The following is a 14567-nucleotide window of genomic DNA, read 5'->3' as shown; positions in this document are numbered from 1 at the left end:
CATTGTGTCGGGGGTGGGGCTTAACATGCGGCAGGGGTGGCGTCCAACTGCGGTGAGGGCGGGGTTAAATGTGCCCCCCTACTTTTGTCCCTGGCCCACCATGTGCCCCCCTAAAAATGAATCCTAGAGACGCCACTGCTCCCTGCATGTGACTTGTGCAGCCTTCCTGTAAAGAGTCATCTAATGTTTACACTTCCTTAGTTGCAAATTGTGTTTAATTTAGTATTTCTTATCTCCTGTTCTGTTACTAGCTTGTTAGACTCTGAATAGTTCAATTTACAGAGCAGTAGATAAAAGCTTTTATAGTAAGTTACATCTGATTCGAAATATATATATATATTTTTTTTCATGCAGGCCGTGTCACAGCAGAGGTGTGCTTAGGGGTGCATAAACAGAAACAAAAGGTTTTAACTCCTAAATGGCAGAGAGATGAGCAGTGAAACATCAGAGGCGTGATCTATACACCAAAGCTGCTTTATTAAGCGAACGTTGTCTTGGTGACTATAGTGTCCCTTCAAATACCAAGAAGATTCTGTCTACATCTGGACTGCTGCAAATTATATTTTGACTCTGAGGAGTATCCTAAGGTATGTAAAGTTTTCTGTTTTGGTGTTTTCATACGTCATATATCTTCTTATTGTGGTGCACCACAGTTCTGCTTACTGTTTGGATTGGAATGTGTGGTGAACAGAGCTGGGAAACACAGGTCAGTGGCAGTCCAGCAAGACCAGGAATGTAGAAAACACAGTCTTCAGCAATTGTGTACAAGGGCAGTTTAGTTAGAACTTGTATAACTGGGCACTTAGTGTCCGAACCTTATCTATATTCTCTAGCTTTATTTTATTAATTTTGTGTTCATTTCTTAAAAATTCAGCACCGTAAATAAAACCCCAAGTGAAACACTCTTTACAAGCCATTCTTTAGTTAGGATCCTGCCATACAGGTGAAAATTAATTGTGATATTTCTAGCTCTATGCAATAAACATATTGAAAAAGCTTTATTTATAGTGATCATCAAACATCAAACATGGCTAAATCCAGAATGCTACAAAGTGAATTACAACATAATGTATAAAAAGGGGAGAGGATTTGGCTGTGTTATACAGACACCAGCTGCAGAGGCTGCTGCTGTAAGATGCTACTGAAACTCATGGAGTCTTTCATATTGTGCATTATCCTGGGGTGCATTGTATTATCTGGAAAAACAACATCTGGTTCTAGAGCTGCATCTGATTCATGTAAAGTCTTACTATGCGTACTAATCCTATGTATGGAACTCAGCAGATCTGTGATCCAGGAATCAGCCTGCAATCTGAGAATCAGAGAATCCTACGAGGACTATGAATACTTTCAGGAAGGAGATATTATCATTGGAGGAGTTTTCACTGTAAATACAGCTGTGGAGAATTATCCATTTACACCGGGAATAAACAAAAAGTTGCTTTGCTTGGCGTAAATAAACCATGTTTATTAACATTTCATATTTCTTATTGTAAATTACTGTTTCAGCCATTTTTAACTTGTTAGAATTTTGTCTCCTGCTAATTTCTACGAATTCTTAAGTTTTTAAGGTTAAACTAGAATGAAAAAATGAATAGATACATTTTTAAATTCTGAGCTGTTTACTTGGTTTCTCTTTGTAGTTTAGAAAGAGAAGATTGACTTATTGTGTGTCCTCCCTGTGAGAAGGTTAACCTGATACAGTTCAACACAAAATAGATTCTTCTAATGTAAAATGACACCCCACAATTGAAAAAGTGATTTTTTTTCAACATTATGGTTTAATGCAATATGTAGGAAGGTGATATAAATTGTTTCACAGTTACACACCTTCAGAGTACACATTGCACTGCTGTTTAAACCATGGGTAGTCAACCTGGTCCACTAGTGGGCGGTTTGGCACTTAGTTCCAGCAGAGGGAGGGAAAGGCCTGGGAGGCTATGTGTTTCTCCTGCAAGCAGTGCTGTGCTGGCAGGAGGAGCTGTAGGCTAAACTGAACATGCCACCACTGGACCATCAGGACTTGCAGCATTATATCACCCCTCCCTGGTAAAAGGTAAGAATAAGGGAGAGGGAGACATTAAGAAAGATTTTCACATCTCACCTACCTAAACACAGCATAGACCCTATGCACCCCTCACACACACTGCTCCCCCCCCACACACACACTACCCCCTCACACACACAGACACACAGAGACTGCCCCCTCACACACACAGACTGCCCCCTCTCACACACACACACACTGCACCCCTCACACACATCACCTCTAACACACACACTGCCCCTCACATGTCCTGCACCTCAAACACACACAATGCACCCCTCACACACTGCCACCCTCATACACACAGCACCATCCACACACACTGCCCCCTCACACTCACAGCACCACTCACACACTGCCTCCTCACATACCGAGCATCCCTTACACACTCACACAGCACCTCTCACACACACACACACACACACACACACACAGCACCACTCACACAGCACCTGTCACACTCACTGCCCCCCTCACACACCTCTCTCTCACACACACACTACACCCTTCACACATGCAGACACACATAGAAAATAAATAGAAAAGAAAATAGAAAAAAAAGGGAAAAATAGAAACATGCAAGTACATATTTAAAAAAAAAAACCCTCCTTTCTTAAAAATAAACCAATAAATAAAATTGCACTTGCGCTATAAAATAAGTTATAGCTTGATGCGCACTGATGGGTGGTAAGGAAATTTTACCATCAACAAAGATACAAAAGTATTAAAAGGTTGACTATCCCTGGTTTAAACCAAGGCAAGGCTAAGCTCATTTATGAAGAGTGACCAACTAACTCTCTCAGCCAATGAGCTAGTACAGCAATGCAAGGCTAAGCTTAGATTAGTTAAGTGAAGTTATTAGTGTGGCTTTTAGGAGTTTCCAGCTCTCCTAGCTGCTGAGAAGATGGGGGAGTAGCACTTGATTGACCCGAATTACGATGTGAAACCAATCTAAAATGGATTGACTACTTACAGCAGTCAAGTAATCCATTCATTTATCTGTCATACAGCAAATATACCAGTAGGGGGTAAATCAATGCTGATACAGAGGAACCCAGGTATCTTTCAATACCTTGGGTCAAAGTTAATGGTCCCAGGCTGATAGATGAGCTATGAGGAGAGCTTCATGTGAGTGCTGCTGATAAACACAGTTCACCGTTCTTTCACTACCTCTAGCCTTTAAGATTTAAAAAAGGGGATCCCCAGTGTCATGGTTCACACCATGACATCCAGACGTGGTCACCCCAGAAGTGCCCAACCGGGAATTTGAACTGTGGTCCATCTCTTCCTTAGTCATGCTGTCTTGCCTCTGAACTACACCTCAGTTCTTGTTTCTGCCTAATGGACTTTACCCGTGGTTGCACCTGTCAACTCAGCCCACCTGAAGCTGATGCCCAATTAGCCAGGTATAAGACACTGCCTCTCCCTGAGGGCAGTGTCAGTTCATTGACTCTGGTTCTGATGTTTGAGTCCTGTTGTTTCGTGTCTTGATCCAGTGTTCTCCAGACTGTTTCCGGCTTCCTTTGTTTGTTTGTTTCTTCAATTTCTCTGACCTCTGGCTTCCCCTGATTTTTGGCTCTTCTGCTTGTCCTTGCCTGTACTGCGACTTGGAGTATATCCCTTCACAGCCCCCATGCACAGACTCACAAGCCAGGTGGCGTCTTGCCTGGTCACATTGGTCTGTGTTTATTTGCAAGGGTGAGTGTATATCTCTGCATACTGGACACATTAGGTCCCCTTTGTCAGTGGTGGCCCTAGACTTACAGGAGAGATAAGAGCAGCGCTCAAACTGAGCACTGCTCATAGCCCTTCATATTTCTTTACCATTTTAAAATATGTTTTAAAATCTGTTTTTTCTATTCCATATTGCATTATGTACACATATACGGTATTAAAAGAAAGTCCTATAATATGTATGGGAGCACTCAAAAGAAAGGGGGAATTTGTTGTGCAATTAATGCATGGAAAAGATATGGTCACATATCCATTGCATCTCAAAAAGGCCTTGTTTTTTAATGTGTTAAAATAAGCAAAAAGTTAAGGAAATGTATTATCACTATGTTAGTTAACAGATTATCTCTTTAATTTCAGCTCTTTCATTCTAGCTAAGGTCTTATTTCTATCTTCAGCTAATATCCTGACATTGAGTTAGAGAAAACTAGGTGAAAAATGAAAAGGAATAGAATCTTATTTAAAGCACAGTCCATTGGCCAAAAAATAAATCCTTGCTCAGTATATGCACGCAATGAAACATGGATGCATTTGTTTCTCCTTTTTTTTCACTGTTGCCTTATCTATCAGAGATAGCTGGGCAAGCCAGGGAGTCTGAGAACAAGGGGAGAATACAGGACTACTCTAGTTGCCCCTTCTGTTAGTTCTGTGGAGTGAGGTTAACCTTCCCAGGATTTTCTGCAAAAATGTATGAAAATAAAGATTTCAAATAAAAATCAACAATTTTATAAACTGCAATTAAAATGAGCATATCTTAGTACATAAACAACCTCAGCAAGCTAAAGCGATCTGTGAACTGGGTTTCTTTTTATAGATTATTTATTTGATAGCAACATATTTGTGTTTGGCATGTCACAATTAAAACCCCCAAATTATAAAAGATACACATTGTGTTTAACCCCTTAATGGCACTGCTTGCATAAACTTGTTTTGTAATGTTTGTGCTGTGTGTGTTAAAAGGCTTTTTCCTTTGTTCTCATTTATTGCACCAGCACATATGTTTATATATACTGTGTACATGTATCAGACACAACATTAAAACCACTGACAGGTGAAATAAATAACATTGACTATATCATTGCACTGGCTTGGGATCTATTAGCCCACAAGTGATCAATCAGGTCTTGAATGTGTTGGAAGCAGAAGACATTTTGACAAGGGCCAATAGTGGTTGCTAGATGACTGTGTCAGAGCATCTTCAAAATGGCAAGACTTGTGTGTTGTTCCTGGTATGCAGTGGTTCGTACGTTCCAAAAGTTGTGCAAGGAAAGACAACCGCTAAACAGACATCAGGGTCATGGTCAACCAAGGCTCAGTGATGCACATGGGGAGTGAAGGCTAGCCCATCTGGTATGATCAAACAAAAGAGCTATTGTAGCTCAGTAGGTGCAACCATGACGGTTGTCACGGGCCCGGCGGCCCTGGGGGGCCGGACTGCTCTGGCAGTCCTGGGTCCCACTTTCTTTCTCTGCACACATAGATAGCGAATATCGCGATCTATGTGTGCAGCCGTGGGCCCCCGGATCCCTGTTACCACAGAGGGGGCCCAGGCAGCACACTGCTTCTCCTCTTCTCTCTTCTAATAACTCTTGTGAGACACGCGGAGTATTGCCATGGTAACCAGGTCTCATGAGAGTTATTAGAAGAGAGGAGAAGCTGTGTGCTGCCTGGGCCCCCTCTGCGGTAACAGGGAGCCGAATTGGCCCAATTGGCCTAAATTCAGATAAATTGCAATTAATAATTAAATGTTACTATTAGTGTAAATCATAACACCTTGGTTGTGTCACGGGTGGCAGTCCGGAGGCCAGGACCCAGACGCTGTGCAGGACCGGGACCCAGTATGCCTGATGTTCAGAGTAGGAGTCACAGTGTGGAGGTGGATTAGCAAGGTCTGGTGCAGGTTAACCGCACGCCCCCTGGTGTTGAGCACCAGCGTTTGTGCAGCCACATACCAAGACCCTGAATCAGCTTCAGCGGATACCAGGAACTAGGAACTTGAAAATTAAGCAGACCTCCCAGGATCTTAATAGGGAGGCTCTGCAGCAAGATTGTATCCAGTACTAGTGAAACGGCTACCCAGGTATAGAGAGGGTATCTGCCGTTGAAGACGTCCTTTTCCCTGCAAGCTGCTGTGGAGACGTAAAGCTGGCGTAATCCCATCCACGATATCCAGAGTGAGAGTCAGGTTCAGCTGAAACAGAGCAGAGTAATATTCCCAAATAATCCCCTTCCAAGAACGAGACGAGGCTACGTTTTGAAGGGTCAAGAAGAACTGAGGACTGGAACACCCAGCCTGCTTTTTATTAGAATTACATGCAGTAAGAACACACCCAGGGGGAGGCATTAAATCACCAATCATGTACAGGTTACAACCCACACATCCCCTCCCCTTAGATAAACAGTTAACATAATTAGTGGGTACAGTAATTCACACAAGTTCTGGATGTACCCCAAAAACAGGTGGTACATCTTTACATTTGGTATCCCCAGCTAGCCCTTGTCCAGGGGACTAACATACTGAAAAATCAGTCAATTCGGACAAATGGTTCGGGAGATACAAGGTTCCCAAGTTTTGACCGACCGCACAGACCAGCTAGCCGAAAATAGTTCCATGAGTTTTGGCCTTGCGGTTGGTCGCCGTTCGTACGGTAAAAAGACATGAAATCCGTGCCATCCAGCCGAATCTCGGTGGTCGCTTGAATCCCCATACTTGATTAAGTCTTTCTACCAAACAGCAGGGCGTTCGGTAGTTGTGGCACGAATCCCTGGTGTTATGGAGGTCTCAGCGGTGTTCGCCTGGTAGTGTAGCCAATTTTAGTTCCAGACGATTGCTGGCAAACACTGCTGTTCGTGCACAAGATGGCCGCGAACACGTGTAAAAAGTCCCGAAATTGCGGCCACCTATACTTTACACAGTGGATTCATGTAAACCGTACGAACGGAGGAAATGGAACGAACAGAGGATTAAACTGTAATTCCCTTGCTTGCTTCACAGACACCAGGACTTGTAAGGATCTGTTACACTGCTCCCCTTTTGTGGAACACTCCGGCAGACCCGGATTGATCCTTTTCGGGTCAACTTGGGGCTGTCCGATCTGCTGCTACGGTAAAAGTTCCGTTTGCCTGGATAGTCCGTCAGCGTTTCCATTGAACCGGCCAGGGCGATACTGAATGCAAAAATTATATGGCTGTAGCGCTAAGCTCCATCTCAGTAAGCGTCCATTGTCTCCAGCTACTCGGTTCAGCCATACCAGGGGGTTATGATCGGTAATCAGAGTAAATTCCTGCCCATATAAGTATGGTGTAAGTTTATTTAGGGCCCAAACTAGGGCTAAACATTCTTTTTCCACTGCCGCGTAACTCACTTCTCTGGGCAGCAGTTTTCTGCTAAGGTACGCGACAGGGTGCTCTCCCCCATCCTCTCCAATCTGGCTCAGAACTGCCCCCAGTCCATACATGGATGCATCTGTATGGACGACAAATCTTTTGTTAGGGACGGGGGCAGATAGAACAGGTGCATGGATCAGAGCATTTTTCAAGGCTTGAAAGGCTGTTTCACAGGCAGGAGACCACAGGACTACCCTAGGTAAGTTCTTTTTAGTTAAGTCTGTCAGGGGTTTAGCGATGGCGCTATAGTCCGGGACAAACTTCCTGTAGTATCCTGCTGTCCCTAAGAATGCCAATACCTGAGTCTTGGTGTGGGGTGTGGGCCAGTTAGCTACCGCCTCAACCTTAGCGGGTTCTCGGCGTTGTTTCCCACACCCTACCCTGTGTCCCAAGTACTGGACTTCGGCCATGCCGAAGTTACACTTCTCTGGCTTCAGAGTCAGGCCTGCGGCCCAAATCTGATCCAGTACAGCCTCTACATGTCTCAAGTGTTCCCCCCCCATGTTTCACTATAGATCACTATGTCATCCAGGTACGCGCATGGCATGACCTTAAATTGGTACAAGCCAAATGGGGTGACGAACGCCGACTTGGGGATAGCCTCCTTGGCCAGGGGGATCTGCCAGTATCCCTTGCATAAATCAATGGTGGTCAGATATCTCCCCCTGGCAATGCGGTCTAATAGTTCGTCCACTCTGGGCATGGGGTACGCATCTGTCACTGTACGGTCATTGAGTCGTCTATAGTCCACACAAAATCTAGTAGCTCCGTCATTTTTGGGCACTAGGACTACTGGCGAAGCCCAGGGGCTGTCAGATGGCTCTATGACTCCTAACCTTAACATCTCTTGCACTTCCTTTTTCATTTCCTCCCTGACTGCCTCAGGGATTCTGTAAGCGGTCTGTCTAAGCGGAACTTGTCCTGGGGTCTCTACATAGTGGGTCGCTAGCGTGGTGTATCCCGGTTCCTGGGCGAACGTTAATTTCTTTTCTATTATCAGCTGTCTAAGTTGTCCCTTTTCGGCTGCGGTTAGTCGCTCCCCTAGTTGGATGGTGTCCAGTAAGCTAGGGGACTCTCTGGGTGCTAAAAGGTCTGGGATGGGTAGGTTATCGGGGTCCTCGGTAGCAGAAATGCATATGGCGGCAATATCCTCTGGCGGCTCTTGGTATTCTTTTAGTAAGTTCACATGAAAGGTTTTCTGGATTCTCTCATCTTTGTTGCTGGCAATCACATAAGTAGTGTCGCAGACCTGCGCTACTACTTTGTAAGAGCCCTGCCAAGACGTCTGGAGTTTATTTCCCTTTACTGGTCTAAGTACCAGCACCTTCTGACCCACCTGGAATGTTCTCTGTCATGTGCCCCGATCATACCAACGTTTCTGTCGACCCTGGGCCGCATGGAGATGGACCCGTGCCATCCAGGCCAACTGCTCCATGCGGTCCCGCATCTCCAGAACATATGGTACAATGGGGACCCCTTTGTGTTCCATCTCCCCTTCCCAGTGCTCCCGGATGAGATCGAGGGGACCTCGAACCCTTCTTCCGTAGAGCAGTTCGAACGGGGAGAACCCAGTGGATTCCTGCGGTACCTCTCGGTATGCAAACAAGAGGTGCTATAGAAATCGCTCCCAGTCTCTGTATTCCGCGGTAAAGGTCCTCAGCAACTGCTTCAGGGTACCATTAAAGCGTTCACAGAGACCGTTCGTCTGGGGGTGGTAGGGCGAGCTGAGGAGGTTTTGGATACTGCAAACCTTCAAGTCTGCGGTAAATTGCGGTAAATTGAGTGCCTCTGTCAGACAGTATTTCTTGGGGAAAGCCCACTCTGGTGAATATCCCCACTAGGGCACTGGCGACAGTGTTGGCCTGGATATTCGCCAGGGCGACGGCTTCCAGGGAAGCGGGTAGCTTAGTCCACCACAGTAAGTATGTATTTCTTATCAGATGGACTGGGGTTAGGTAGGGGTCCTACCAGGTCGACTGCCACCCGGCTAAACGGTTCCTCGATTATGGGCATAGGTGACAGTCGAGCTTTAGGGTGATCCCCCCTCTTCCCTACCCGCTGGCATATATCGCATGTACTGCAGTAGCGCTGCACATCCTTTGAAATCCCCGGCCAGAAGAAGGTCTGGGTGATCCGATAGGCTGTGCGGTTACCCCCCAAATGTCCTGCTAGGGGAATATCAAGGCCAATTCGAAGAAGCTCCAACCGGTACTTTCTGGGTACCACCAGTTGGCGCTTCTGTGAAGGGGCACAGCCTCTCTTCCTACTCACAGTCAGTCAGTATAACCTGTCATTTTCACATACAAAACGTTCCTGCTCATCTCCCCCACTAGCGGCTATCTCCCGGTATGTCTGTAGCGTGGGGTCCTCTCTAGTCTCCCTCCCAAATTCTTCGGGGGTGTCCCAAGTTAACGGCCTCTCTCCCATGTGTGACCTACGTGTCTGTGTTTTGCTTACCTGGGTCTCCCGGCCTGTGGTGGCGTCATCGGCAAGCCTGCTCTGGGCTCGGGTGGTTACGGGGCAAGCTGCATCTGTGGTGGGCAAGTAGGTTGAAGTCAGGGGGCCAATATCGTTGCCCAATACGACTTCAGCAGGTAAATTATCCATGATGCCCACCGTGGTCTTTCCTGACCCGACCCCCCAGTCCAAGTGCACCCGGGCCGTGGGTAAACGAAATACAGCCCCCCCTGCAACACGGACATCAACGGTGTGTTTGGCCAAATGCTCTGGTTTTACCAAGTGTCGCTGCACCAACGTAATGGTAGCCCCCGTATCTCTCAATCCTTGGGCTATTTGTCCATTCACGCGTACCTCCTGCCTATGGTGCTGGCGATTATCTGGGGAGGCGACTTGTATCGGATCCGCCTCATACAAGATGCCCAAGCATTCCTCTGGGCCCATCTCGGCCTCTATACAGTGGTCAGCAGAAGTACGTGAGGTGCTGTTCTCTGTGGTGGGTGAGTTGCGCCTCCAATTATTATTAGCGGCCGGTCCCAGCGGGCAATACCTTGCGATATGTCCAGGGTTGTTGCACCGGTGGCAGGTGATTCTAGGCGAGTCTCGGGGGTAGTTGTTGTGTCCTTGATGGCGAGCTGACCCTGGTGGTATGGGAGCACGGAACTCAGGTCGAGATGGGGCAGCTGGGGGACGTGGTTCCACTTTGTTAGCTGGCCTTGGGGTATTTTGGCTCACTCTCCTGGTTTCGGCGTACTCGTCTGCCAGCCGAGCTGCCTCATTTAAGTTGTTAGGTCGTCTGTCCCTTACCCAATCCTGTAAGTCCGCAGATACACTTGGAAGAAGTGTTCCAATAAAAATAGCTGTAGTACTTCTTCTCCCGTGCTAGCGTTGCACCCTTGCATCCAGTGTGATGCCACTCGCTGTAACCTATTAGCCCATTCCATGTGGGAGTCCACAACCTTTTTCTTGGACTCTCGGAAGCGGCGGCGATAGGTTTCTGGGGTCACCGTGTATCGGGTTAACAGTGCCTTTTTAACTTGCTGGTACTGTACAAGGTCCTCTGGAGTAAGGGCCCGAAAGGCTTCATTGGCCTTGCCTGACAATTTGCCAGACAAAATAGTGACCCATTGGTCTGGTGGTACCTGGTGTAGTGAGCACTGCCTCTCAAAATCGGCCAAATATCCATCTATTTCTTCCTCACTTTCTACAAAAGCTTTAAACGCAGTAAACTGTATTTTCTTCCCTGTAGCAGCGGGTGAAGAAGTAGGAACTGCATGGGTAATGGCTTGTCTAGCTAATATCAGTTCCGTTTCTTGTCTCCTCTTAGTCTCTATTTCTTATTTTGCGTCCCGGAACAACTGGTTTACTAGTTCCGTGGATGATTCTGGGTACAAGGCTAATCTCCGCTGCACAATAGCTGTAAGTACATCGTTTTCGCTGGTATGTGTAATAGGTTCAGTTACCTCCATGGACCTATCCATTTCGTCCAGCTCCAGTAGGTCAGCTATCAGCTCTCTCCGTGGTCTGTTACTGGCACTCCTACCACGACTCTCCAATAAATCTTTCAATGTGGGTCTTTTCAGCTTGGCATACTGTGCCTCCATTCAGCACTTGCTCCTTGGATAAAAAGGACCATCCCACCGCTGCCAACCAATGTAACGGCTACCCAGGTATAGAGAGGGTATCTGCCGTTGGAGACGTCCTTTTCCCTGCAAGCTGCTGTGGAGACGTAAAGCTGGCGTAATCCCATCCACGATATCCAGAGTGAGAGTCAGATTCAGCTGAAACAGAGCAGAGTAATATTCACAAATAATCCCCTTCCAAGAACGAGACGAGGCTACGTTTTGAAGGGTCAAGAAGAACTGAGGACTGGAACACCCAGCCTGCTTTTTATTAGAATTACATGCAGTAAGAACACACCCAGGGGGAGGCATTAAATCACCAATCATGTACAGGTTACAACCCACACATCCCCTCCCCTTAGATAAACAGTTAACATAATTAGTGGGTACAGTAATTCACACAAGTTCTGGATGTACCCCCAAAACAGGTATCCCAAATTTGGTATCCCCAGCTAGCCCTTGTCCATGGGACTAACATACCGAAAAATCAGTCAATTTGGACAAATAGTTCGGGAGATACAAGGTTCCCAAGTTTTAACCGACTGCACAGACCAGCTAGCCGAAAATAGTTCCATGAGTTTTGGCCTTGCGGTCGGTCGCCGTTCGTACGGTAAAAAGACATGAAATCCGTGCCATCCAGACGAATCTCGGTGGTCGCTTGAATCCCCATACTTGATTAAGTCTTTCTACCGAACAGCAGGGCGTTCGGTAGTTGTGGCACGAATCCCTGGTGTTATGGAGGTCTCAGCGGTGTTCGCCTGGTAGTGTAGCCAATTTTAGTTCCAGACGATTGCTGGCAAACACCGCTGTTCGTGCACAAGATGGCAGCGAACACGTGTAAAAAGTCCAGAAATGGCGGCCACCTATACTTTACACAGTGGATTCATGTAAACCGTACGAACGGAGGAAATGGAACGAACAGAGGATTAAACTGTAATTCCCTTGCTTGCTTCACAGACACCAGGACTTGTAAGGATCTGTTACAACTAGAAACAAGGCAAGACTAGAGATATGCACCAAACATGGAAACAAAACAAAACTAATAGAACCCAGAACCAGAGAAGCTAAACCCAGAACATATACACAAGACATGAGGAAAACATGAACATAACATGGGCATGACTGGGTATACAAACTAAAACAAGACAAGATAACATAGGTGTAACAGATCCTTCCAACTTAGTCTTTTGTTCGTTTCATGCCTCTGTTCGCCTGATTTCGTGCGAAGTCCGTATGTGAAATATAGGTGGCCGCCATTTCGGGACTTTACACGTGTTCGCGGCCATCTTGTGTACGAACAGCGGTGTTTGCCTGTAACCGCATGGAACTAAAAACGGATACGCAAACAGGCGAACACCGCTGAGTCCTCCAGACCTCCATAAGTTCGCACAGAAACTACCGAACACTCCACCATTCGGTAGTTACACTCAGTCATCTATGGGGATTTCAGCGAACCCCGCGATTCGGATGGATGACAAGATTTTCATACCGTTTTACCGTGCGAACAGAGACCGACCGCAAGGCCAAAACTCATGGAACTATTTTCGGCTAGTTGGTCTGTGCGGTCGGTCAAAACTTTGAAACTCCGTAACTCCCGAACCGTTCATCCAATCGGGCTGATTTTTGGACAGAGTGTTCCCCTAACGAAGATCTCTCAAGCGGTGCCGGATTTAAAGGTGTACCCCCTGTTTTTGGGGTACATCCAGAACTGGGGTAAAATATTGTATGTTCTAATTGTGTTATGTGGTTATCTGAGGGGAGGAGACGTGGGGGTGTTACCCTGTGCATAATTGGTTGTTTTTATCCTCCCCCTGGGAGTGTCCTGTGTGTACCCTTTTCTAATAAAAAGCAGGCTGGGTGTCCCAGTCCTCAGTTCATCTTGACCCTTCATAACGTAGCCTCGTCTCGTTCTTGAAAGGGGATTATTTGGGAAGGTTATTCTGTTCCTGTTGCAGCTGAACCTGATTCTCGCTCTGGATATCGTGGATGGGATTACAGCAGCCTACTTCTCCACAGCAGCTTGCAGGGAAAAAGGACGTCTTCAACGGCAGAAACCCTCTCTCTATCTGGGTAGCCGTTACATTGGTGGCAGCGGTGGGATGGTCCTTTTATCCAAGGAGCAAGTGCTGAATGGAGTCTCAGTATGCCAAGCTGAAAAGACCCACACTAAAGGATTTATTGGAGAATCGTGGTAGAAGTGCCAGCAACAGACCACGGAGGGAGCTGATAGCTGACCTGCTGGAGCTGGACGAGATGGATAGGTCCATGGAGGTAACGGAACCCATGGCACCCAGCAGTGAGGACGATGTGATTACGGCAATTGTGCAGCGGAGATTAGCGTTGTATCCAGTCACGTCTACAGAGCTAATAACCCAACTGCTCCGGGAAACAAGGGAAGAGATCCAAACCAAGAGGGTACAAGAAATGGAACTGGTAAGAGCCAGACAGCTCACTACACAGACAGTTCCTACCCCGCTACCCACTACTACAGTAAAGAAAATTCCCTTCACTGCATTTAAAACCTTTGTGGAAAATGAAGAGGAAATTGATGGGTATTTGGCGGACTTTGAAAGACAGTGCTCGCTACATCAAATACCGCCAGAGCAATGGGTCACTATCCTGGCGGGAAAACTATCAGGAAAAGCTAGTGAGGCTTTTCGAGCGCTCACTACAGAGGAGATCACGCAGTACCAAACAGTAAAAGAGGCACTGCTCACCAGGTATGCGGTAACCCCAGAAGCATACCGTCGCCGCTTCCGGGAGTCCAAAAAGAAAGCTGTGGACTCCCACATGGAATGGGCCAACCGACTACAAAGAGTGGCATCACATTGGGTCCAAGGGTGTAAGGCCAACACCGGAGAGGAGATATTGCAATTGTTCTTAATGGAACATTTCTTCCAAAATTTGGCTGCGGACCTATAAGACTGGGTACGAGACCGGCGCCCCGCTAATTTAAATGAGGCGGCTCGGCTGGCCGATGAATACGCCGAGACAAGGAGAGTAAGCCAGGGTACTCCACGACCAGCTCATAAGATAGAGCCACGTACCCCAGCCGCTGTCTCACGCCCAGAGTTTCGAGCTCCAGTCCCACCAGGACCACCCCGTCCTCAGGGACCTACCAACTACCCCCGAGATTTGTCGAAAGTGACGTGCCATCACTGCGGCAACCTCGGACATATTGCTCGATATTGTCCCCTAAGATCCAATAGCAACAATTGGAGACGCACAACTCCCAACACAGAGGCCCCTGCATCACGACCCTCTGCGGCTCACTGTGTGGAAGCTGAAATGGGCCCTGAGGAATGCCTGGGGATTTTGTATGA

At 46.9% G+C, this 14567-nt stretch overlaps 1 protein-coding gene across 1 annotated transcript in view; it reads left to right on the top strand.

Annotated features, from left to right (window-relative positions):
- Nucleotides 1-1135: 1135 nt before the first annotated feature.
- The window catches only part of LOC134585744 (vomeronasal type-2 receptor 26-like), a 119511-nt gene continuing 106079 nt past the window's right edge, over nt 1136-14567 (top strand). The window contains exon 1 of the mRNA XM_063441210.1: nt 1136-1452. Coding sequence (XP_063297280.1) covers nt 1136-1452 — 317 coding nt within the window. The remainder of the gene's footprint in view (nt 1453-14567) is intronic.

Source organism: Pelobates fuscus, chromosome 1 (genome assembly GCF_036172605.1).
Source record: "Pelobates fuscus isolate aPelFus1 chromosome 1, aPelFus1.pri, whole genome shotgun sequence".
NCBI lineage: Eukaryota > Metazoa > Chordata > Amphibia > Anura > Pelobatidae > Pelobates > Pelobates fuscus.
Note: the sequence above shows the minus strand (reverse complement) of the source record. Positions and strands in the feature narration are given on the sequence as shown.